Source organism: Neodiprion pinetum, chromosome 1, assembly GCF_021155775.2.
Source record: "Neodiprion pinetum isolate iyNeoPine1 chromosome 1, iyNeoPine1.2, whole genome shotgun sequence".
Classification (NCBI taxonomy): Eukaryota; Metazoa; Arthropoda; class Insecta; order Hymenoptera; family Diprionidae; genus Neodiprion; species Neodiprion pinetum.
In genome coordinates, this window is record NC_060232.1 from 20,427,512 (window position 1) to 20,453,283 (window position 25,772).

Consider the following 25,772-nt stretch of genomic DNA (forward strand, 5'->3'; position numbering starts at 1 on the left):
TAGCGGAAAGTGAAGAGGAAATGGAGGTAATGATTAGGAAGTTAGAAAGGTATATGGATAGGAAAAGGCTGACGGTAAATGTAGGGAAATCAAAGGTTATGAGATTTAGGAAAGGAGGCGGTAGAAGGAAAAACATAGATTGGAGATGGAAAGGGAAAAAGATAGAGGAGGTGAAAGAGTTCAGCTATCTAGGGTATAGAGTAAAGTGCAATGGGGGACAGGAAGCACAGGTGAAAGAGAGAGTACGGAAGGCAGGGGTAGTAATGAGGCAGGTATGGGGAATAGGAAAAAGAAGGTTTGGGAGGGATTGGGAAAAAAGGATTTGGTTATTTGACAGGCTAGTATGGACGGTCATAGAGTATGCATCGGAGATATGGGGGTGGAGGGAGTGGAGGGCGGTCGAGGCGGTACAGGATAGATTTTTGAGATGGACATTAGGAGTGGATGGGAGAACACCGGGATATCTAGTAAGGGAGGAACTACAGAGGGAGAAACTAAGGATTAGGGCAGGGAGAAGGGCATGGAATTTTGAAAGGAAGCTGGAGAGACGGGAGGGTAGCGAGTTAGCTAGGAGATGCTGGGAAGAGATAAGGGACAAGGCAGAAGCTGGGAGGCAGGGATCGAGGTGGGAAAGAGAAAGGGAAAGTTTCTTTGCGGAAAGGGGAGCAGAGAGTAGAGAGGTAGTCGCGAGAAGGGAGAGGGGCGAGATGGAGTTTAGGGAAATAGAGGAGAGAGAGAGGGAAGAACAGAGAAAAGAGAGGTGGGAGAAAATAAGGGAATCGAGGTACAACAGATGGTACAGGCTAGTGAAAGGAGAAGGGATACCAGGATATCTGGGAAAGGGATGGGGAGAAAGCAGGTGGATAAGGGTGGCAAGATTTAGGTTAGGAAGCGAGATGAAGGAGGCAAGGTACTGGGAAGAAGAGGAAAAGAGAAGGTGTAGGGTGTGCGGGGGGGAGGAGGAAACATGGGAGCACGTATGGGAAAGGTGCGTAGGCTGGGATAGAAGGGAGGAAAGCTGGCAGGAGGTGGTGAGGGAGATGTTAGGTGAGGAGGGGGGGGGGAGAAGTCTGGATGAGAGAATTGGAACGGATCAGGGATGTACAAGAGAATGAAAGAGTGAGAGATGAATGGGAAATGGAAGTCGATTAGGATAAGGACGAATTAGGGAATAGAATAAGGTAAAATAGGATAAGGTTAAGTAAAGATAAGGATAAACAGTAAGAAAAGGATAAGAGGGAAAGTAAGGGAATGGCAAGGCAATGGTACAGGACACAGGCAATTAGAAATCAAGTAAGGATAAGGTAGGAAGTAAGAATTAGGGTAAGAATAGGTTAAGAAAACATGTAAAAAAATATTGTAAAGGAAGAGGAAAAGGGAAGTCCTTGTAACCCCAAGGGGAACAATAAAGATTACATACATACATACATATTACTGGGCTCGGTTTTCAATTACCGATTTCGTGTGACAAGTGAGCCTACCAAAGTTGTGGCAAACACCAAAATCGATGAAGTTCAGCAAGCCTACGATCTCAATTAACGAATAGGTTTTTCTTTTCGATTACTTGGAATTGGTTTGAATGAAATTGAACAATTTTTGAAGTGCCAAGAAATCGATGGGTAGCGCATAGAGATGACAACATTGTACGGAGATAATATCGAGGGAATCATCGATCAGCCCAAAAGGAAGCAGAGGACATACTGTTACTGAGGGATTGTTATATGGCACGGGAATCGCAGATTGAAGATATGAAAAATAATTGTAATTTTATCTCAAACCAGTAGTCCATACATCAAGGCGCTTTCTTACAGTTCAATCGATTCAATGAAAATTACCATGAAGCAATTCATTTTACAGAAAAAAATTTCTAATGGAAGATGTTCTTTTCTGAATTGACAGTAAAAAAGTTTTCATACATTCTTCTGCTAGCTCTATTAATAATGGGGATATAATCAATGAAAGTTTATCTCACTATTTGTGACTTGTCGCTCCATTCATTTCACTTATCGTTCAATCTCTCTATCATTAAAAGTTCGATATTAATATCGCCATTGCTAATGGAACAAGCAGAAAAATGAAGGAAACCTTTCCTTTTGTAAATCAAAAAAGATGCATCTTCAATTTAAAACTTTGTTTGACAAAAAAACAATTTCAGCGCAAAATAAATATCATATTGGTATTCCCCATATCCAAAATTACAAAGAACCATGAAAGATATTGAGCAAACCCCAAAATGTATATAAAAAATGTGGATTTTGTGTGTTTACTTTTTTGCGATTATCTAGAAACTATATTTTACGATCTGGCAGGCGTGATATCTCAAGATCTATTTTTCCGATTTACTTCCAATTGGGAGTGGACATAGTTTTTATAACATATTCTACCGATTCCCTCGAATGATTTTTTGAAATGTTCTTCTGTTCGTTAATTAAAATTATCGAACTTATAAAAAAAAATAGTGCAATTTCCCACAAAATATCCGATGATCTGTAGCTTTATCATTGTGTTAAAAGTAGATTTTACATTTCTTATTTTAGGGGATTCCAGTCGCCGAAATTGTGTACGTCAACGAGACGTGCGGTAATCCCAATACCTAAGGATAAAAACTTGAAAATTGGCTTGTTTTCCGAACACCAAGGTTTCGCATACCCTTTAAGGCACGAAGCATTAAAGAGGAGCACAATCTCTGACTACGAATATGGTACCTTTTTTCATTTAGCATCCAGGTGGCGTTCCGATCGCTCCAGACCCTCCGCATCCGGCATAACGGCCATGTTGAAGACAATTTGCAAATGGCGGTTTCCGCGTTGGCGTTAGAGGCACGGAGCCACGGAGCATTGTAAGTATATATTTTCCGTCACGCACCTACGTCACAGTCCAATTGTAGTAGATGATTTTCAGTAAATTTCTGATTGCATGGACCATTATGTTCAAATTGGTTCGTTTTATACATAAATCGCGTAAACTTCATTTCCAGGTTTGTATTTCCCGCCTACTACGGATACTGAGGGTCTGGGCCGATCACAGCGCTACCGCCCGGCAGATTTTTTTGGGACCACTTTCGATTCGACACCCAACCAAGATTGTGCTTCTCTTTAATGCTCCGTGCTTTAAGGTTAGAGAATTGCACAGAGCGCCTTCGAAACTTTCGACCAACCATGTTCCACCCATAGGCTTATAGAGATAGACTGCGACGTCCGTGCACCAGGTTGAAGCCCTAATTAGAAAGAGAAAGTGACAGCGGGAGTCCGACCTGTCTGTTCCACGATCGAAAAAGTGGGACCGTCACCATATGACCGTCACAAGATGGCTGCAAAAATGACTGGTTTATGTCCAATTGACCAAAATGGCCGCGGCTAACGCGTGAGTCGTAATTGTGAATTCTAACCTATCTCACCTACAACCTACATGTCTTATGTCGTTTGCTTCAGCAAGGTAAGAAAAATCTTAAGAAATGCAAATAATATTATAGTTTAATTTTTAAGATATTATAAAATCTATGACTCTGTAACCGTATATTTTTATTTTTTATAGAATAACAGAGTCGTTGATTGCAAATTGGATGCAGGAATCGCGTACTGTATTTCAAGGCGACAGAAACAGAGGTTAGAAATTACAAGCTACTATATGATATTATGATACATACACGGTGAACGGGAGATTAGGAAATTCCATATGTTTATATTTAAATTATACGTAATATCTTTTGTCACGTTTTAGGTTATCATCCCGATCATACGTCTCAAAAAACTGATTCAGAAGACTTTCATTGCCGGAGGACTTGTGCCAAAAAAAAACTGCAAGTTTTCAATTGCCGCTACTGTGGTAAAAACTACGCATATCACGTCACAAGGATGGCAGAGCATCTGAAACGTTCGTATGTGAGCTGCCCTTTGTCAGTAAAGAATGTTTTGAAAAATAAGAATTCACCGAATTCGAAAAAGAAACGGAAGAAAAGACGCAAGTCACAGAGTTCTTCCAGCAGCAAAAAGAATTCGTCAATCACTAATTGCAGCTCGGAGTCTAACGCTGATGTTAAATCCGTAACAAACATCAGCGATAAAACTGAAATTTCGTGTAAATCTGGTACTCGTGCATCTAGTACTTCTGATTTCTGAGAGGAAGCATCAGTGTTTCGAGGAAAAAATGAACTAATAACGTCACACATGGCTAAATTCTGTGATAGAATGTCAAAACTCGAACAGGGACGCCTTAAACTTCTCGCTGTGACTATATATACTTCAGCAACTGCTCTCAATATAACCCAAAGTGTATTTTGGCAGGACTTCTTCGGAGCTTTGCGTCCATCCTATAAGTTGCCGTCAAGGTATGAAATTTTCCAATACTTTATTGACTGCATCGTATGATAGAGTAAAACGAGATGTTGACGAAAAAGTTCAGATTGCTGATTCTGTTGGATTGAAATGCGACGGGTGGTCCAATATACGTAACGAAGGAATAATCAACTTCATCGTTACGGCTCCTGGTATAGTATTTTTTAACGATTGCGACAACAACTAATGCTCAGACTGCGGAATATATTGCTAAACAAATTAGCGAAGTCATTGATGTTATCGGACCATAAAAGTTACTTGGAGTTTGTACTGATAACGCAGCCACGATGAAATGTACCTGGAGAATACTGCAGGGCCAGTATCAGGAGCACGATATCACTTTCTACAGCTGCGTCACTCACATTTTAGATCTCTTAATCAAAGACACGATGTCTCAACCGTCAACTGACAAACTCGCGATGAATGGAACAGCAATCGTCAAAGAAATTAAAGATAAACACATAGGATCAGCCACATTTGCCGAGATTCAACAGCAAGACCAAAACAATATCTCAACAACTCTTAAGCTTCCGGTCAAGACAAGACTTGGGTCTCTGCTTTTCTGTGTGGAAAGTTTGCTAGAAAATAAGCATAATCTGCAAGCTTTAGCAATTTCTCAAAATGCGGATCGCCATTTCAATGCTTTAATAAAAAATATTATCTTGGGAGAGGAGTTTTGATTCGTGACGTTCAAGACTTTGCGTTTGCTCAAACAGGTGGGAAAATGGATCACAACGTTGGAAGGAGACAATCCTAAACTAAGCCTAGTCCCCGAAGCTTTCTACGAGCTGAGGAATCACTTCGCTAAGGAGCTTAAAGAATCTTCTCTACGCGTACTGACAGATGTCGAGACAAAAGAAATGTTTTCTTTATTCGACAAACGATGAAGCATGGTGATCAATCGAGTTGACTTTGCTGCGAATATTCTCGACCCAGTCTTGAAAGGTCAACATTTAAGCGACGATGATTCGGTGGATGGGATTGCCCTCATCTTCGAGTTAGCAAATAAATTCGGATTGGATCAAAATAAACTTCATCAAGAATTGACTGAGTTCACAACGAATACGGGAATTTTGAGTCAAGAGTATATACGAAGAGCTATTTCTATAACTTCGGCACAAAAGTGGTGGAAGGCCATGTGCGACACTACAAAGCTCTGTAGAATTGCTAGTAGAAACCTATTCTCGACTTGCCAGCTACATCAGCTGGTGCGGAACGGTCCTTTAGCACCTTTGGGTGAATTCATTCTTCTAAAAGAGAAAGACTTTCGACTGAACGAGCCGCGATGATAACTTATATAGCCCACAATTTAGAACTTTTACATCCGAGACGTAAAAAAAAAAGAACAAAAAAATGAGGAAGACATTGTATCAGCCACTGAGAAAGAGTTTTCTTCTGATGACAATCTTGACACACACGAGGGAGAAGACATTACAATATTCAATGATTCGACCTAGTCAAGAAAGACGGGTTTGCTGTTAAAAAATAGGAGAGTTCTAAACTTTAATGATTGAACATTGACTAGATATATCTATGGCTAGCAAAGATGATATTATTTCAGATTCTATAAGAATAAGAATATGTTCACAGATATATTGAAGCATTGTCATAAAAAAATATTTATAAGCGAGTATAAAATAAACAAACGTGCCGTGCACGAAAAAAATGTTACGTGAAAAACAGTTGACTGGCTGTTAATTAAATATATATAATGAGAATTTATGGTTTTGTTATATATTGTATGATTATAAAACGGAGCAAATGTGTAAAATTTTGTGATACATAAAAATGCTGTACTACAAAATCATTTTAATAATATATAAAGATAAATAAATAATGATATTTTAAATCTCAACTAAAAGTATTTTGGCAATATTTTCACTTCCAGTATGACGTAATGACATTTTTCGGCTTCTATATACCGCTATATGAAATCCATCATCAAAACTGCGCTCAAAAAAAAATTCTTTACAAAATTAATGACCAATTCGTGACCGAAAAAAAATGACCGTCATTTTGCAACTAGAGAGGGGTTTTCATCATTTGACGGTCTTTTGTATCCGTCAATTGAAGTATAATAAAATGACGGTCATTTAGAAAAAATAGCTGAGAAAAAATGATGTCAAATGACCGTCATTTTGCATCACTAGGTATAAGCTAATTGTAAGTATTCCCCCCGCAAGTCACGGATTAGAGTGAGACATCAGTCACCCGCTGTTGCTTTCTCTTTCTAATTAGGGCTTCAGCTCGGTGCACGGACCGGACTGTCTATCTCTATAAGACTATGGTTCCACCACGGTCTTCTACACAGGTCTGGGCACTCCGTCTCTAAAACCGTGCTCTGAAAATGTGGCACATGGCGCTAGTGAGGAGAAGGCTTTTATATATTCCTCTTTGTTGCACACCCTGCACACCCCGGTCTTCGAGATTGCAGCGCCTGCAATATGATTACACCGCGTTCTGTGGAAAAGGATAGGGACAGCCCTCAGGCCTGTGTAGAAGCCGTTTGTCCCACATATAATCTATAGAATTGGAGCACTACTTCATAGCTGGGTATTATCTAATTGTAAGTTTGAAGTCGTTTGCCATTTTTTTTTTTAGATAAAAAGCGAAAACCGAAAAAAAAATTTCAAATGATGAAAACTAAAGGAGGGTTATTTAAAGAAATTGAGAAATAAAACGGAAATAGATTCTTGCCACCTTCTCACAGTTGTTGTTCTGAGTTTGGTAAAGAGCGAGACGAGTAAAGAAAATTTTTCATCACTCTACAGCTTATCTCTAACTCTAATTAAAAAGGAACAAAAAGCTGTTGCGATATCCCACGCTGCTTTCGTTATTTTAGTTTTTGATTCAAGATTAAAGTCCAGCATTGATCCAATTTTAAATTTTGCAATCGATATCTCTGGATCCAGTGATTCATCAAAAATTGTGTTTCCTTTTTTGTTTCTGTTTATTCACATCTGTAACAATTTTTATCTCCTAAACGATGAACTTTGGCAATAACTATCATAAAACCTTCTATTGAGTAATTGATGAGAGGATTTTGAAACTGTGCTTAAAATATAAGCTTCCCTTAGAAATTTCAAAGTTGAGCTTCTGTGACCTTGGAACCTTCAACTGAGGTCTATCGAGTTCTATGAATTGACATATTTTTCGACTACCTACCATTTTCGTAAGAAATATTTGTTGTGAAATTTTCTATTTTCGGCTAGTTCGGTAATTCTATAAGGTAGCGAATGCAAGGCGTGTTTTTCACTCTTAAAACTCCACCATTGCTGTTGTGAAAAAATACAAAATATAACTAAAAAATTTTTGCCTGCTCTATAATGTCAAGTTTCAACAAAATTGGTGAGTTATACTAGGGGCTGTTACTTGTAAGTTCCCCATTAAGTACAGATGATTTTTCTAATAATTAGTCCCACAATAAAAATATGTACTAAAAATGTATCAAAAATGTGGTATATATTTTAAATATCGAAATTCATCCCCTGGTCAGGGATTTAGGGGTTGAGATAAAAAGTTGGAATTAGAATCCAAATAGGATTTTGTTTCAGGATATACAGTTTGGCCGTGCCATAAAAATTCTTCTCATATTGGTGGTAAAATTCTGGTAAAATTTATGCACATACTGTTTTATGTTAGACAGTTTTATATTATAACAGTATTAGCTCAACAATGAACTAAAAACCATTAAATAGGATTTTTTTTGTGATCTGAGCATTCAAATTAAATAAAAAACTGTAAAGCTTATTTTTTTGTAAACCTTTCTCTGTACATTCACGAAAATTTTCCGATTTTTATGTTGATTTTTGTATTATAAAAGGTAATCTGTTATTAAGGTTTGTATATTCGATTAATCCACTATTGGTCGACGAGAAAATTCATAATATTTGTCTACTTTATTATCAAAAATATGTGGCCAACGTGCTTAACACACTTACATTAAATAATAATAATGTGATTATGGCCATCAATATTTCATTTTTGTTTTACCCAGCATTCGCTTCAAAACCAACAAAAATTTTGGAAGTCACAAACAATTCCAACTTCTGAATGGTTCTTACTAGTTCACTGTTGGTCGGATGTGAATACTTCTTTTGATACGTATAAAACAGCACACTTATACATTTTATCAAAATTTTTATGAGAGTGCATCAATTTTTTTTCTGGAGCTTAATATCTCTGAATGCCGTGGATTCAGTTCAGGAGGTACCTGCAAAATACCTAAGGTGGTGCCCTGGTCGATTTCGACATTGACGTATACATCTCCAAATATCTAATTCCGCGTATCTCAAACGTAAAATCAAAGTGTTAGTGACTTTCGCAAATTGGGGCTATTTACAATCCGACAACAATTTTCAAGTATTATCTTGTAGTCTTACGTTTGTAAAGTGTGAAAACTACAATGAATGACTGATCCTTTGCATCAGCCAAGTCACAGCGTAATGGGATTGGCATGCAACGCTTTCAGTTAATTATAATAATGTTCGGTAAAAGAAGAAATAGATTTAGATTTCCTATAATGCAATGAGTGGGATGGTAGCAAATATAGCGTAATAATATTTTTTCAACAATGCTGATCAATGTCGATTGTTGTAATATTGAAAGTGGATAAAGCAATAAGCAGTACAGGAGATAATTAGCAGGCACATATTAAAAAGCGTTTAAGATCTTTCTACACAATATTAGTGAATCATTAAATCAGACAAATATAATGAATGAAGCACAATAATGACATGTGAAGCACAAGATTGCTAATTTTGCCACTAACTTCCATTAAGGAAAATCAACGGCATTGGGCAATTTGTGATGAAAAAATTGAAGCAAAATAAGTAAATGGTAGTTTGTGCATCAAAGAGGTAAAGCACGTCTACTAACGCCGAGTGTACGTTTGCAATATGAGTCATAGACGAGGTATGTACAAGCCAAAGACAAATATTGCAAATACACGAGGAGTAAAGAGACTTTACCTTCACGGTGCGCACGGTACTTTATGCAACAAAAGTATGGTTTATAAGTTTTTTATACTGGTACAGGAATAATTCCTGCAAGTATGGAACACAAGAGAAAAAGATGGTAAAACCATACTAGCGCAACATAAAATACTATGATAACTGAATACCTTTCAGCTGGGGGTTAGGCTCTCTTTCTTGATAATAGGTTACTGATGCTCCGTTTCTATAATTCGTAGAATTATTAAGCTGTTGGTGGCACATATCGAGTTCTTTGGATACCAGATTCCATGCTGGATAAGACAAAGGAATGGAGATCAATTACATAGATCGGAGCCGATATAGGTGAAACATTATTTAGAGTAATAATAGCTCAACTGTTCATAGTTACATTCACAGATGTATGCTATCAGATCATCGTGCTGAGTTGGTGGTTCTTGCTGTAGCCTAGCCGGAATGGGAGATGGTCGTTTCCCATTCATCGCTGTCATTTGAGATCTTCCGCTGGAATTGAAAGATCATAAGCTCAATATGATTCTAAAGTCTGTGACAATTGTAGTTTTGGAAAATTTGGAATTAAAGTTATGAGATTGATGTTAGTAACATTGACCCTAACAAAATATTGAATTTTAGTAGCCTCAGAATGACCGAAGGAGTTGACCCTGCAAAATATAAGTTTATATATTATGCTACATTAGGGCTCACCACATTTAAGACAATCCTAAAACTGCAAAATAATAATTTTTCATGAAACTGCATTATTAATTAGGCAGCGTTATAAGCTTTAACTTGAATGAATTTTTTTCTTTAACCTGACAGGTTGTGGAAATCTTTGCAACTGTAAAAATAGAACACCAGATGTATAGTCTAGTCGAGAAGTGAGTTTTCTGCGAAAATTAGTTACAGGTCTCGTAAAAATATGAGCGATAGCTCATTCGATCCGGAATCACAACCCGAAAAAGGAGTTTTTTGGATTTTTTCTGCCGATCAAAATTACGATTGTTATTAACAAAAAACTAAAAAAAAAAAACGCCCTTTCGTTTTTTGGCTATAACTCAAAAATTATAAGTGATGGCGAAATTTAAAAAAAAGATCCTAAAAGAGGAGGAAATTTCCGATGAAAAACTCCGTACTCCCGGAATTCTAGCTCCATTATTTATAATTTTAATTTAACGCTGAAAGTAGGCTTCCGCGCGGCAGTTTCAGCATGCGCGCGCCGCCACTATAGAGAGTACTGCACATATAATAATTTTTTTATGTCATTTAATGTTTTTTTAAAAATTTGAACAAATTCAGGGGTCATCTAGAGACTTCAAAGAATACGGTCCCGTTGGAATTTTATGTCTATCTCAATTTTTCAAAAAGTTATGCAATTGTTAAGTAACTAACTTTTTCCGGGTTTCCGTTATTAAAGAACCCGGTATAAAAGTTTAAATAATAAACCTAAAAATATTTTGCTTCTTGGAGCCTTTTTTTATAAGCATGCTGAATAAGATGACGTCATAAAACTTTTATAAAATTTTTTATTTTGTTAATTATGAATTTTCACAGTAACGAAAAATGGAAAATTCAAAATATTGTTGTTAAAAAAATTTTTTTTTCAATATGTTAAGCTATCACTGATTTCAACTCTACTTTAGACATCAATCAATACCAGTTTTAATTTTTTTATGTCATTTGTTTATAAATTTTTTATAAACAAACTTATAAATTTACAATTTTTCAAAATTTTTTTTCTACCATATGGTTGTAATGTAGAAATAATGATTTTTAAAAAAAAAATTTTTTCTTAAAAACATAATCTTATTGTTGTTAATCGTTTGTCTCATTTTTTCATTACTTTAATAAGTTATTAAGAAATCGTTTTTTTTCTAAAAATCATCATTAACATTTCTCAATAGAATAGCAAAAAAAATTTTTTTTTTAATCAACAATTTGTTCATTTATTTATTCAACAATTTATTATAAACTATTTTTTTTATTTGTTATAATTTTTTTCTAGAAGATCAAAAAATCACAAAAACAGCTACCTGCAACAATATGGCAAAAAAAATTTTTTTCTATTTTTAAAAAATTATCTTGTTTTTTTAACACGGCTAAGTCCAACGCTGACTCGATTTGTCAACTAACAACTTGCTGTAACTTTGCAACTATTGCAGATACAGTTTTCGACCTTCAAGTCATTTTTGTGCAGCATGAGTTGAGCTTCCTAATAAAATTTTAAACTAACGTTTATCAATTATAGTTTACTAATTACACGCTTTTATTTACAAAAGTTTACATTGTCTATTCCTTACAACCCTTATATCTCATAAACAATTAATGTTACGACAAGTATGCTTTAAGGCATTCTTATCACCCGATTATTAAACTATTCGAATATATTTTTTTTATATTTTTAATCTTATTTGTTTATGAGATTTTGGAATTTTTCTTCAATTATAACATATTTTATGGTCTTCTTTAAGATTTCGAAAGTATATAGTAATTGAAATTACACATTTTTTTTGTTTATTGTATCGTTAAATTCAATCTTACCATTTCTTTAATTATTATTTATATTGAGAATATGTAAATTTGAACAACTGGTGAATTTGAAAAATTAACGACGGAGCCAGGAATCGAACCTGGAATCTAGCGATGCTTTACCGGAGACTTACTCCACTAGACCACCTAGCCGCCCTGACTCTGTTGTCTTTAATTTCTCTCATAACCAGTGAGTTCAAATTTGTTTTCATGTGCCCGATTTGTATGAGTAAGAATTTCTTCTCTGCATGCACGATGTAAGGAGACTGTAGTGTGTAGATGTTATGTTTACCCTTTCAATCCTTTGCTTCCGATGAGAAGCCCGTAAGACGGCAATGCCGTCTAATAAATGAGATTGGGTGAAACAAAACAAAACTTTCAACAAAATTCTCTCGTAGATTAATGATTTGCACACCCGCATCTCATTTATTAGACGGCATTGCCGTCTTACGGGCTTCTCATCGGAAGCAAAGGATTGAAAGGGTAAACATAACATCTACACACTACAGTCTCCTTACATCGTGCATGCAGAGAAGAAATTCTTACTCATACAAATCGGGCACATGAAAACAAATTTGAACTCACTGGTTATGAGAGAAATTAAAGACAACAGAGTCAGGGCGGCTAGGTGGTCTAGTGGAGTAAGTCTCCGGTAAAGCATCGCTAGATTCCAGGTTCGATTCCTGGCTCCGTCGTTAATTTTTCAAATTCACCAGTTGTTCAAATTTACATATTCTCAATATAAATAATAATTAAAGAAATGGTAAGATTGAATTTAACGATACAATAAACAAAAAAAATGTGTAATTTCAATTACTATATACTTTCGAAATCTTAAAGAAGACCATAAAATATGTTATAATTGAAGAAAAATTCCAAAATCTCATAAACAAATAAGATTAAAAATATAAAAAAAATATATTCGAATAGTTTAATAATCGGGTGATAAGAATGCCTTAAAGCATACTTGTCGTAACATTAATTGTTTATGAGATATAAGGGTTGTAAGGAATAGACAATGTAAACTTTTGTAAATAAAAGCGTGTAATTAGTAAACTATAATTGATAAACGTTAGTTTAAAATTTTATTAGGAAGCTCAACTCATGCTGCACAAAAATGACTTGAAGGTCGAAAACTGTATCTGCAATAGTTGCAAAGTTACAGCAAGTTGTTAGTTGACAAATCGAGTCAGCGTTGGACTTAGCCGTGTTAAAAAAACAAGATAATTTTTTAAAAATAGAAAAAAATTTTTTTTGCCATATTGTTGCAGGTAGCTGTTTTTGTGATTTTTTGATCTTCTAGAAAAAAATTATAACAAATAAAAAAAATAGTTTATAATAAATTGTTGAATAAATAAATGAACAAATTGTTGATTAAAAAAAAAATTTTTTTTGCTATTCTATTGAGAAATGTTAATGATGATTTTTAGAAAAAAAACGATTTCTTAATAACTTATTAAAGTAATGAAAAAATGAGACAAACGATTAACAACAATAAGATTATGTTTTTAAGAAAAAATTTTTTTTTTAAAAATCATTATTTCTACATTACAACCATATGGTAGAAAAAAAATTTTGAAAAATTGTAAATTTATAAGTTTGTTTATAAAAAATTTATAAACAAATGACATAAAAAAATTAAAACTGGTATTGATTGATGTCTAAAGTAGAGTTGAAATCAGTGATAGCTTAACATATTGAAAAAAAAATTTTTTTAACAACAATATTTTGAATTTTCCATTTTTCGTTACTGTGAAAATTCATAATTAACAAAATAAAAAATTTTATAAAAGTTTTATGACGTCATCTTATTCAGCATGCTTATAAAAAAAGGCTCCAAGAAGCAAAATATTTTTAGGTTTATTATTTAAACTTTTATACCGGGTTCTTTAATAACGGAAACCCGGAAAAAGTTAGTTACTTAACAATTGCATAACTTTTTGAAAAATTGAGATAGACATAAAATTCCAACGGGACCGTATTCTTTGAAGTCTCTAGATGACCCCTGAATTTGTTCAAATTTTTAAAAAAACATTAAATGACATAAAAAAATTATTATATGTGCAGTACTCTCTATAGTGGCGGCGCGCGCATGCTGAAACTGCCGCGCGGAAGCCTACTTTCAGCGTTAAATTAAAATTATAAATAATGGAGCTAGAATTCCGGGAGTACGGAGTTTTTCATCGGAAATTTCCTCCTCTTTTAGGATCTTTTTTTTAAATTTCGCCATCACTTATAATTTTTGAGTTATAGCCAAAAAACGAAAGGGCGTTTTTTTTTTTTAGTTTTTTGTTAATAACAATCGTAATTTTGATCGGCAGAAAAAATCCAAAAAACTCCTTTTTCGGGTTGTGATTCCGGATCGAATGAGCTATCGCTCATATTTTTACGAGACCTGTAACTAATTTTCGCAGAAAACTCACTTCTCGACTAGACTAGTATTTGTGAATATTATGGAGTAATAATGCATCTCAGACTTTATAAAGACCGATCTAAGGACATTTCGAAATGTGGCTGAAACTAGCATCGAGCAGTAGCAGCCAAGAGGCTCCGGGCCATGGCCGAAACAGGGCTAGAGCACCTTGTGCATACATTTAATTGGCGGGATCGATAGCAGAGTCGAATTTTCTTTCAACTGGTACGATATTACTTATTCACAGCGGAGACTTCAATAAACAAGTAACTGCCGTGAGACTGGGTCTCCCTCATTTGTTATTAATTATCAAAGTTCGAGACGTTTTTTTGATACTGCAGTCGATAGCAAGGACCAATTTCTTCAAACTAGCTCGAGATTACTTATTAGCTGTCGATTGTACTATTAAAAAAACGACAATTATCAATGTTTGATAATTAATGACAAATGGGGGAGACCGGATCTCACGGCTGTTACTTGTTTATTGGATTCTTCATGGTGAATAAGTAATATCGTGCAAGTTGAAAGAAAATCGGACTATGTTATCGACCTCACTGATCTGATGTACACACGGGGTGCTCGAGCCGTTTTGCAAGCGCTCGCTGCTAGTTTCAGCCACATCATTACGAATTAAGAAAAGCGTAGCATCAGTACAAAATTCTTCAACTTATCCAGCCTTTCTTGAAATAGAATTTGAATATCTTCGGAACTATTGTTTGGAAAAAAAAGACGTGAATAAAAATTATTGTTTAATTGATTTGTCTGATGTTAATCGCATTAATGTAGTGTTTGCTATTTGAATCAGGGCAGCATCCAACAACTCGAGTCTACTTGATGGAAGAGTTCAATTTCAAAGCTTCGAGAAAACTTTATATTTGGAAATTCATGTTTGCCTACAAACTCACGTCCTTTAAATTTTGAATGAAATTGTAAAACGGTAATAAAGCAAAATATATTTTATTTTACAAACTAAACTTCGTCAAAGCCATTTTGAAAAGTACAAAAACGGGATTTCTTTTCAATGTTTAGTTAAATTAATGTTATTCACTTCAACCTCTTTCTCTCTTATTATTTATTCACCTATTTCTGTTCACTAGTATTTTCATGATTGACCTTCATTTGTTTTCAAAGCTGGGTCTTCCGATGCATATCACACGATATTGGACACTTCTTGAAAAAAGCAATTTCGAAGGTAAAAAAATTAAAAGTAAAAGACAATCATTATAAAAATTTGAAAAATAATTGCAAAGATAAAACTCAAATAAAAATGCCATACAAGATTTCTGCATCTGCAAAAATGAATGTTGGAAAGCTGTAACTATGGAACGATTATTCTGTGAACAAAGTTTCGGGGCTTATTGTTTCTTACTCGATTAACTACTACCAGTTTTTTTCTTTTCTTTGAATAGCAATGCAAAGTATAAAAAATGAATTTTGATAAATTATCTTTCCTCCTGAAATACTAACTTGGCTGAAAACTGAATATGCATGGGCACTAAAAATAAAATATACCACCACTGGGTGATCAAATAACAAGCAAAATAAAGTTCAGTAAAACTTTATCCTCATAATGCTCGTTTTGAAGCTACAGCTTGCTTTCATTTATTTTTGCATATGCAAATATCTTGCAAGTCAATAAATACAATGAAACTGTCCTGCTGCTCTTTCGTCCACATTGATTACCATTAACGCATATGCATGAATTATCCATTCGCATATGGTATTTCCGTGACTCGTAATATTTGAACATTTTTTGCCTAATGGTACTAGCCGTACGTTACAAGCGTGTGAGCACATGCGCTAGGTTGCTTAAAGTATATAATCGAACGAAAACCTGTAGTGGCGAATGTGTCAAAAAACACACACATGATCGAGACATAAAATGCACGCTGGCGGGGTGTATGTGATATGTCACACGGCAATATGGCCGTAATCGCTTATGACATTTAACCTATCAAGTATCTATGTTCGTAATATGCATTGATAACTTGAAATGATGAGAAACTAAAGTTTGAAAGACACAAATTTTCAAAACACAGATGGATTGATTACTAGAGAAGAAGTTATCAAATTTAAATTACATATAGCTGAGTAAAACATGGGTAGTAAGTGAAAATGTATGTAGAATGAATGTACCTCATTTTCAGCAGGGTAAATGTGTCACAAATAGATTTGCCACTTTTCACTGTATTCTAAGAGATGATTGTTGAATATAAACAGTAGATTTCTACAATATTTTTACGTTAATGTAACTGGACTCCGTCAGTTAAGACCCGGATAGAAAAATTCTTTCTTAAAGTATAAACGTAGTAAAGTACTCGATTAGTTACGTTTATTTGACAGAACTAGCTCGTTGAAACGCAATTGTCAACAACCCTGGTCCCTAGAAATAGGGCTCAGGCACGATGTAAGAACAATTGGTGAGTTGCGGCAGCGTCTTTCCGTGCAACGCGCAGTCATTTTCGATGAAGTTTTCCAAAAATTCCACCAGTTGTCACTGCGACAGACGTACTGAAAAAGGTGGCGAATTTCAATACCTCTGTATAGTTGTTCTCTCATCTATCATAATTCAGCTGATTTTTTTCTGCTGGTTTGTTGGTCGTTTCTTGATAAATGGTAGACCATTTCTAAAAAATAAAAAATTTCTACTCATCTTGCTACAATATATTGACGATACGATTGCTGTAATTCTACGCAAGATGTCGTGCTGCAGCCCGAACCGAAACTTGCAAGTCCTAGTGTCGTTTATGTTTTATATTGCGCATAAATACCACTGATATATACATATATACACTGGATTGGATATTACCGTATACTCTACGTGTAAGCTCGTGCGTCCAATTGAACAATTGAATTTCCGCCATCTTGTACAGAAAGTTGTCACAAAATGCGCGCTAGATTTGAACTGCGTAATATATGCTATTTAGATCTAACGATATATTCGTCACACAAAAAAGTTTTTGACGAGTAAAATAATGTTTGACACATTAAATGAAGAACAAATCATTTTTTCGAAAGTATATTATTATTTACAATTATATGGTGTAAAAGATCATTAAATAATATGACGAAAAACTTGTATTTAAGCGTGATTTTTCTTTATGTTCAAAAGAAGTCCTCAATTCTAAGAAGTTTCCGTCCATTATCCTTCATCCTATGGTGGGCTGAATTCCATACGGATTATTCAAAAATTTGTATAACACTAATTCAACCGTTAGGGAATCCATTTACCATCCATTGATCATCAAAGTGGAGCTTAAGACATGTAAAAAAAAGTTTTGAATTGAATTATATCGAATTGGGTGAGTAAAAACTTTATTCAAAAATATGGAGAATAAAACATTCCTTGCAAACGTTAAGGCATTTTTATAGAGTTGCGTGCGATAAACCACAACCGTAATATAATTAGTAGTATCAATCCACATTCCATTCACATGAAGAAAAAGTTACAAGCACAATCAAAAGAAAATAAAAAAGATGTACATACCTGAGCATGCAAATCAGGTACAAATGTGTAGGTGATCATGTAATTTGGTTAAATTCACTGTGGTGGGCCGATCGGATTCATCCTGAAATTCGGTCTGCTGCAAGTTTTCACCTACAGATAAGTTACTAATAAATAACGACAATGGAAATACACAGAAATGTGTCACACACGATTTTTCTGTAACAGAGCACTTTATAATCTGTAGGTAATTAACCGCTTCGACGGCATTGACGCAATAGTGCATCACATCAACGTGTCTTCATGCACACTGAGTTTTCTCTGACCTAAAAGGGATTAATAGTTTCAGATCTTACCAAATAACGTTGGGATACTGCCTTTTCGTAAAGTTATATAATTTTTACTTTTCTTCTGAAAGCAAGAGGGTTCAAAGTGGTCGGAACACAGAAAGCTATCACTTGATGGAGACCACGGTCCAATGTTTATATTTGCGATCCACTGCTTCATAATATCAGGTTCATCCAATGGGAACCTACATGACAAGCAGAATTTAAATTTATTAATTCACACGTTATGTTGCATTGAGTAACGGTACTTACTTGAAGAATGAATAGCCATGTCCATATTCCCTTAATCGGTGACAAGATGAACACTCTGATTTTGGGTTATCAAATATAGTTGGTACACTGTTCTTTTTCAATGTAATTAGGAATCCTGTCCTATCAAAGCAGTCATTTGCAAAATGAGCTGAACACAATGTGCTATTTCGGTTTGGCTTCCAGTCCTTCCTCTTCATTTCTTTCAACCACTGCTGAAGGCGCAACACATCTTTCACGGGAAATCTACATATCGAATTATAATTTAATCCCTGAGTCAATAATACCCGAGTTTTCAATTTCAATTATACTACTGTAGGGCGATTCTGTAACTCGTTATAAGAATAACGATTCGGAACGCTATCGTAACGATAACGAATTTCGCCGCGTGTAACGACAATCTCATAACGACGGTGCGATTCCGTAACTACGAATAGCGACACTTCGACGTTACAGAATGGGATAACGAATCGTCGTTATGGATACCGACAGGAAGTGACGTATTGTGACAAATCCTTAGCAAGTAACTAGAATTTTATCGAAACTCGCCTTAAAATAGTTGAAATTCGTGCCGCGGTGGCGCGCATGAAGGTTTAAATCCAGGCGCGCACAATCACTCAGTCACAGTCAGTGCAAATCCATCGTATAGTGAACATTGTAAATATAAATATCATCATTGTTATTATATCTTAACACCGTTTAATACTTTTAATAAATTTCAATACGAGTAAAAAAATTTATTTGCACTCATACTCTTAAAAGGAGCCCTTTGACCACGTGTCGTGAATCCCCATGCAGCGTTTACTGCTTCTACGTTTTCCTCACTATTCTTTTTGCATGGACCACCATTGGGTTCTTCACGTAGAACCAATATTCTGAAGAGTAAAATTATATAACTACTCCCATTTTTTACTAAAGATCATAACTGTAGCTGTAATATTTTCAATACTTCAAGAAGTCTTTGAGTTTGTTAATTTCATGGAGGCAAAGCTATTTAAAAACAATACCACTTGAAAAAAAAATTGAGGTCTAGTTTAGAATAAAGATTTTTCGCGTTTTTATTTTTTGTTCAGGTTAAAAAAGGTGAATATTTTTTATAAAATAAAGTTATACTTTAAAAACACAATTGAATATTTCTTTATGTACAATCAATTGTAAACATTATAGTTGAAGGAATGTAAATTCGAAAAATTGGTGATTTTGAAAAATTAACGACGGAGCCAGGAATCGAACCTGGCGTCTAGAGATGCTTGACCGGAGCCTTACTCCTATGAGCCTATGAGATTTTGATGAAATAATATCTGTGCATTGAAGATATTAAAGAAATGAAATGACATGGAATTTTGAAAAAGGTACGCCAAGGCGGTACGTCGGAGCGTAACACCGCCCTGACTCTGTTGTCGTTAATTTCTCTCATCACCTTTAAACATTATACTTGTTGGCAATTTAACCATAAACATCATTCCATATTCTGTATTCTATTCTTCCGCATCACGGAAGTTGGTAAATCTTTCTCTCATAATTTGTTGTTGAATTCGTTGAGCCAAAGCGCGTGGTCCTCGTCTGTTGTATTCTTCATCTTGATCCATCGGATCAACATCATTCTCTACAGGATGAGCTATCGGTGCTAGTTGTTCGTCATCTTCATTGTTTAATCGTAGTTGCACTCTCATGTTGTGCAGTACTGCACACGCATTAACAATTTTCGCTGCGAACGCTGGTTCGTACATCAAGACTCGCTGGTATGACAAGCATCTCCATACAGATTTAAAAACTCCAAAAAACCGCTCGACGACGTTTCTAACCTTACATAGTTGTTGTGTATATTGATGTTGTCGCGTATCTTCAGGAAAATTGGCCAGAGGTGTTAACAGCCAAGGCTCCAACGGATATCCAGCATCACCTGATGGAAAATATGTTGATTTAGAAAAAAGTAGACTAAATATAATATGCATATTATGTATATAAAACTCAAACTGAACCTATGCTGCTTTGCTGAACAGTGAAAAATATTTTCGCTTTGACTGCGCTTAAGGTGTTAACCAAGATTCATCACAGCTTCTTGAGGCAGGTGAAAAAGGCTGAGAAACTCTTCTCGTGGTAACTGAAAAGGATTCTGAGCATCTCTCAGTCGCCTTCTTTCCACACGACGTTCGAGTCGACGTAATCTTTCCTCAAGAACGAATACATCCCAAGCAAGGTATTCGATAGCCATGATCCTTTGAGATTGAAGATAATCAAAGAAACAGCGTAAATAATAGACTTAATAGTAGAAATGAATTATTAATGAAATTAATGAATAATTATATTTGTGGAAGCAACTTTGTGGGTTCTTCGGAGCAACACTACAATTTATAGGTTATGTTATTCTTTTTTAGAAAATAATGAAATCTATTCTACAGTTTTTTCTGAAGTCAATCTGCATTGATAATTCCTAATTACTGCAAAATTCAACTTACTTACTTGTTATTTCAAACGTCGTAATTATTTTTCACTTTCGGAGCACTTTTCGAAGCACTTTCTCGGAGTCGAGAAAAATATGGGAAACGCACACCACTCCTCTAGCTCGTGTGCAAAGTGTCGTTATAATGGTCGTTATAGCGTACCGAGGGGGTCTCTGAGCCTCGCTATCCGCTCGCACCGTAACGACGTCATAACGACACTTTTCGTTACTAATAACGACAAAACTCGCTAAGAATAGTGTACAGAATCGCATTTGTCGTTATAATAGCGACGCGGTCGGTAGCATAACGAAACTTGTCGTTATGAGTCCATAACGACAGCATAACGAGTTACAGAATCGCGCTACTGTGGGGGTTGTGCGTTAATAGTTAGCATGGATTCGCGTGAATTTATAGTTGCGTTTTCGACGAAACGGATGAGGGATAATGATTCGGAAAGTTCATCAAGTTCTGATGACATGTGGGATGCTGCTTTGAGTGTGAGAGGAAAGCGACAAATACGTCCACGCATTATAGGTTATAATAATGCGGTCGCTTGTTACACAGATCACGAGTTTAAAAGTCATTTCAGGTAATTTTATTTAAAATTGTAATTATTAATTTGCACATATAATTTTAGTATACAAACTAATTAACTAATGTTTGCAGAATGTCAAGAGCTACGTTTAAATACCTCCATGGAATGATGCAAAAAGATTTACTAAGGCAGGTAAAGGGTTGTCCTTGTATTCCTTCTCAAACACAGCTAATGATAGCTCTTTGGAAGATGGCCACTGCGGATTCATATAGGTAGCGATTCGTTTTAAGCATGAAATCAGATTTATACCTTACTTAGAGACTACTGATATGATTTTAACATAGAGAATTACGCTGTGATCTTGGTTAAAACAGGATTACAAGTGTTCTGTCTTTTTTTTTTTAATTGTTGAAGCACATTGTGGGTAGAAGTTTGTATCAATTGGATCATTCATGTTTCCACCTTTACTTTTCCAATAAATTCGTTGCAGATCCATTTGTGACCGATTTAATGTTGGTCGGGCAACTGCTGTCAGAGCTGTACGAAGAGTCACTCGTGCATTATTCAAACGAGCTCCTCTGTTTATAAAATGGCCCACTGGAGATAATGCTGCCGCAGTTTTGCGAGGATTTGAAGAAAGTAGTAGTTTTCCCAAAGTTATCGGTGCTATTGATGGAACCCACATTCGTATAAACGCTCCAAAAGAAGACCAGAGGGATTATGTAAACAGAAAAGGATATCATTCCATTCATTTGCAGGTATTCATTACTATATTTCATTTGATTCCACTTTTTTGTGGTTGGTTTTATTTTAGTCTGTATGGTTTTTGTTTGTATTCATATCTTTTTCTAGTTGGTTTGCGACCACAGATGTTTGATAACACATTGTTACGCTGGACATCCTGGATCGATCCATAATCAAAGAGTATTCTGCTTATCGGAAGTATCTAAATTTTTGAATGATGACCAAAAGTTTCCATCCGACAGCCATCTTGTGGGTGATGCCACATACGAACTGCAGCAACATTTGATGACACCTTTTCGGGACAATGGGTTCCTAACTCGGAGACAGGAAAATTACAACTATCGACATTCTGCAGCCAGGATAGCCGTGGAAAGATGTATTGGCCTACTAAAAGGACGTATGAGAAGCTTATTGCATTGCTTGCCAATGACAAGAGTAGATTTGATGGCTGAGTATATTGTGGCTTGTTGTGTTATTCATAACATTTGTACAATAAGAAATGACGAGATAAGCGTAATTGTGTTACCTCGAAATGTCAACGAAAATCAAGAAAATAATGATGTTCGTCAAGTAGCGAATCAGAACGCTCCGATTCAAAAAAGAATTAGGATTATGGAAAATCTTCCATAGCTTGTTTTGGAAATTTCGATAATCTCGAGTATAATCATTATTATTACTATTTGTTAATATGGAAACAGGAAAGGATTGACAGTTCACAAACCGACGAGACAATAAAAATCATGTTTGCCAAAATGTCAACGAAAATCAAGAAAATAATAACGTTCATCAATTAGAACGCTGCCATTCAGAAAAAGATCACGATAATATCGCGTAAGACTTTTATTGTTATTATGATTATTAATTGAGAATATGGAAACCTGAAATAATGGGGAGTTTTTACATCACAAACAGAATCATTGTATATATTATATGAAGAAATAAATTGAAAGATTTCAAAAATATTTTTGATTTCATCAAGTATTTTTTATTCTTATTGCATTAAAATCTTTGGTTTCAAGTTCCAACGAAAACATTGCAAATATTGGACTTTAAGTTTTATTGAAAAAAAAGTTTTCTATTTTGAATCGTATAAAGAGTTGAATGAATGATCGATATTAAATGTAAGTAATATAGATTTTTTTAACTGCGTATGAAAACTTACACTATTAGACTTACTTTTTAATTCTTCAATAACACTCATATAATCCCTCTTAATACGTAAAAAACTGAACTTATTCGATAAAACTAGTTACTTCTTATCAACTAATTTAGAAAGTAACGCAAGCATTTTTTCATTCATTTCCAAGCGCTCCTTGTCGTTTCGCACGCGCTTCCTCCTCTTCCGATTTTTGCCAGAGTCTCTTTTTCAAGAGAGATGCCACGTTTTCTCTTGTCTTCCGGCTCGAGGATAAATCTGAGAAATGAAAAATGTCTACAAAATTTGGAGTAGCAACTAGTTGCATAGAAATGAAATTAATAAACATACCGGATGACACTTCGCCCTCTGATTCCTGACTTCTTTGCGAGGAGACTCCTGTCGAAGAAGGTACTGCAACCGGCGAAGCCCAGGCTTTTGATTGGAAAAAAGTGTCCATTTTCGACAAAGGAATGAGCATATCATTTAATCCAAGAATGAAAATAATTTTAGAAAACAAATATAAAAACATACAGATTTTGTTTTTCCTTCATATAACAACCATGTTCGTCTGTCACTGCCACTTTTGTTATTATGGTCTTTGACACTCTTGTACGTTTTTTTTAAACTCCTCATCTTGGCTGTACATCGAGGTCCAGTTATTAGTGGAATTTTGCTTCTCATAGTTTCCGCAATGTCTTCCCAAATTTTTTTTTTGGAAAACTTCCTGCTGGAAAATTTCTCCTCTCTCTCTGCGTATGTATCGAGGAGGAAGACCACTATCTCCGTAGTCCAACGATATAATCCTAGAAGGCATATAGCATTTTCGAAATTATCGTTTGCATTAATTTATTTGGGTAATATGCTCTAGATACCACAGACTGATTGACGTACCACTCACTTGCTCTCTTGCGATTGCGAGTGACCCTCTATATTTGCTAAATCAAAAATAACGACAATGTAATAACCATTTTATTTTTGACTCTTTAATAGGCACGCCATAAAAACTTTTACAGATATTTATGCGTTTAAACCATTTGTATACATGCATATGCTAATTGTTTAAAAGATAATAGAGCTTGCGTACCACTATCAGTATTTTCAGCATCTCCCTGCTGCAATTCCACAATCGTTGCGGCCTTTTCTTGTAATGCACTACTCATTAGTGCCGTTGCAAAGTGTAAATGTGGAATAAAAAAACTCAGTTCGTTAGAAAATGTATTAGAAACGATGAAAATACATGACTGTTCATGAACACATCTATCGCAAGAAATAATTGGAATTGAATGAAACAAAATCTCAAATAATTATTTATATTGATATTTAGAAAATATGATGAATTCCATTTTTTTCAACAAATAGAATGACGCACACGACAAAAAGTTCTATTTGAGTTTAGGATAAGAAAGACGCAATTTTTTCCCAAACCAAAGTTATTCGATTGAAAATTATCTTCAAAATTAAGGGGCCACTAACCATTTTCGGCATGCCTCGCATCCTCCACTGACACTTTCACTTCCACTGCAATGTCAGTTTCAGGATTGTACAAAGTTATTTGTCTCGTCGCCATTGTTGTTTTTTTCGAATTCCCGCCACGTTTTGGTGAGAGCCCACTCTGGCCCACCAATATTTTGTGGGCGATGTGGGCGCGATGTGGTCGCGAACAGTGATGTCATCTATGACGTCGAACGATCGCTCGCGACGACCACGGGCCTTAGGTGGAACGATACAGAGGGTGTTACAATCGTTGCGGGCGTTTAGTGGAACGTACCAAGATCACAAGAAGCCACGACCTATTTTATGAGCAGCGCTGCTGCTGCGTAAAATTACCAGACTGATGCTAGTGAAAACTTTTAAGGCCGTGTTCGTAAATTGACTGATAGTACTGAAAATTCCCTAGAACAGAGTCAGAGCTATCCACGAACTTGGAAGCGCAAAAGAAATAAAAGATTGCTGACAGTACTGTTAGTCAATTTTCGAACACGGCCTAAGTTACTGAACCACTGCTGCTTTTCACTGCTCATGAGATAGCACCCTAACTGTAGCTGTGTGATCGATTCCAGTGTCTAGCATCTGGAAATTTCCACGCGCTACTGTACGACGTCATAGGAACCTAGGTAGCCCTCCATATATATAACTCCGTGCTATCACGTTTTTACTTGCCAAAGATGAACAAAGATCGAAATCTGCTCCCCAATAGTGAAGGAGAGATGGTGTTCTCCCAACTCTATCTCTCGTTGTAATCAAAAACAAGTATCTGAGAAAGACAGATTCCTCCCAATTTTCCATCTTTCTCAGTGACACTCTCTCGGGCAACGCCGGGTTTACGGCGAGCGTTCCAGTATCACTATATTTCAGTGTAGTCAGTTGACAGACAGGATTTAACATGGCCGAAAATGTACTGGGGTCCGAGATCGGCTTTCAGGATTATCACGCTACCGAAGCAATTCATTTAGATATTGAAGAGGTAACAATCCCTGAGAAGATACACATTGCCAGTCAATTAGCGAATACCCCTTTATTATGCAGTCAGACCTCCAAATTATGAATTACATTCTTGATAGGTTGTTTGATTTAGAGGTTATGATCCTCCCCGATTCGGCGTTTTGACATGTTCATTGAAGAAGTACCACTTTGATTATAATTTT

At 35.5% G+C, this 25,772-nt stretch overlaps 3 protein-coding genes and 4 long non-coding RNA genes across 10 annotated transcripts in view; 3 read left to right on the top strand and 4 right to left on the bottom strand.

Moving 5' to 3' along the window:
• Window positions 1-16,653, bottom strand: part of LOC124213275 (MAPK regulated corepressor interacting protein 2) — a 34,401-nt gene extending 17,748 nt beyond the window's left edge. Inside the window, exons 1-3 of one of the 3 annotated variants that reach the window (XM_046614450.2) lie at window positions 15,306-15,391; window positions 9,678-9,790; window positions 9,457-9,579 (exon numbers count right to left, since the gene is read on the bottom strand). In XM_046614450.2, the coding sequence (XP_046470406.1) occupies window positions 9,457-9,579; window positions 9,678-9,790; window positions 15,306-15,331 (262 nt within the window). In that variant the 5' untranslated portion in view covers window positions 15,332-15,391. Of the gene's footprint in view, window positions 1-9,456; window positions 9,580-9,677; window positions 9,791-15,305; window positions 15,392-16,361 lie in introns of those variants that run through there. The other 2 variants (XM_046614439.1, XM_069135782.1) reach the window with 2 other exon arrangements.
• Window positions 3,053-5,803, top strand: LOC124213270 (uncharacterized). The gene is made up of 3 exons (XR_011177044.1): window positions 3,053-3,435; window positions 3,535-3,605; window positions 3,721-5,803. It is a non-coding gene; the product is annotated as an uncharacterized lncRNA (long non-coding RNA).
• A 601-nt stretch (window positions 16,654-17,254) lies between the features above and the next one.
• Window positions 17,255-18,566, bottom strand: LOC124220707 (uncharacterized). 2 transcript variants are annotated; one of them, XR_011177732.1, is made up of 4 exons: window positions 18,270-18,566; window positions 18,075-18,202; window positions 17,713-17,996; window positions 17,255-17,480 (listed from the first exon to the last, which is right to left on the bottom strand). It is a non-coding gene; the product is annotated as an uncharacterized lncRNA (long non-coding RNA). The 2 variants fall into 2 exon arrangements; XR_011177731.1 differs by having other exon boundaries at window positions 17,258-17,480; window positions 17,713-17,823; window positions 18,027-18,202.
• A 733-nt stretch (window positions 18,567-19,299) lies between these two features.
• The window catches only part of LOC124220724 (uncharacterized), a 330,320-nt gene continuing 323,847 nt past the window's right edge, over window positions 19,300-25,772 (bottom strand). The window contains exons 2-4 of the long non-coding RNA XR_006883657.2: window positions 20,730-21,074; window positions 20,249-20,485; window positions 19,300-20,169 (exon numbers count right to left, since the gene is read on the bottom strand). This is a non-coding gene — a long non-coding RNA (uncharacterized lncRNA). The remainder of the gene's footprint in view (window positions 20,170-20,248; window positions 20,486-20,729; window positions 21,075-25,772) is intronic.
• Window positions 20,983-22,908, top strand: LOC124220631 (putative nuclease HARBI1). Its single transcript, XM_046629821.2, has 4 exons — window positions 20,983-21,299; window positions 21,377-21,517; window positions 21,736-22,003; window positions 22,098-22,908. The coding sequence occupies exons 1-4, from the start codon at window positions 21,103-21,105 to the stop codon at window positions 22,617-22,619; spliced, it is 1,128 nt and encodes a 375-aa protein (XP_046485777.1). The 5' UTR covers window positions 20,983-21,102; the 3' UTR covers window positions 22,620-22,908.
• LOC124220728 (uncharacterized) lies at window positions 22,988-24,905 on the bottom strand. The gene is made up of 6 exons (XR_006883658.2): window positions 24,601-24,905; window positions 24,212-24,279; window positions 24,019-24,062; window positions 23,659-23,930; window positions 23,476-23,559; window positions 22,988-23,403 (listed from the first exon to the last, which is right to left on the bottom strand). It is a non-coding gene; the product is annotated as an uncharacterized lncRNA (long non-coding RNA).
• The window catches only part of Vps8 (vacuolar protein sorting 8), a 170,417-nt gene continuing 169,844 nt past the window's right edge, over window positions 25,200-25,772 (top strand). The window contains exon 1 of the mRNA XM_046629809.2: window positions 25,200-25,591. Within this exon, the coding sequence (XP_046485765.1) occupies window positions 25,511-25,591 (81 nt within the window). The 5' untranslated portion in view covers window positions 25,200-25,510. The remainder of the gene's footprint in view (window positions 25,592-25,772) is intronic.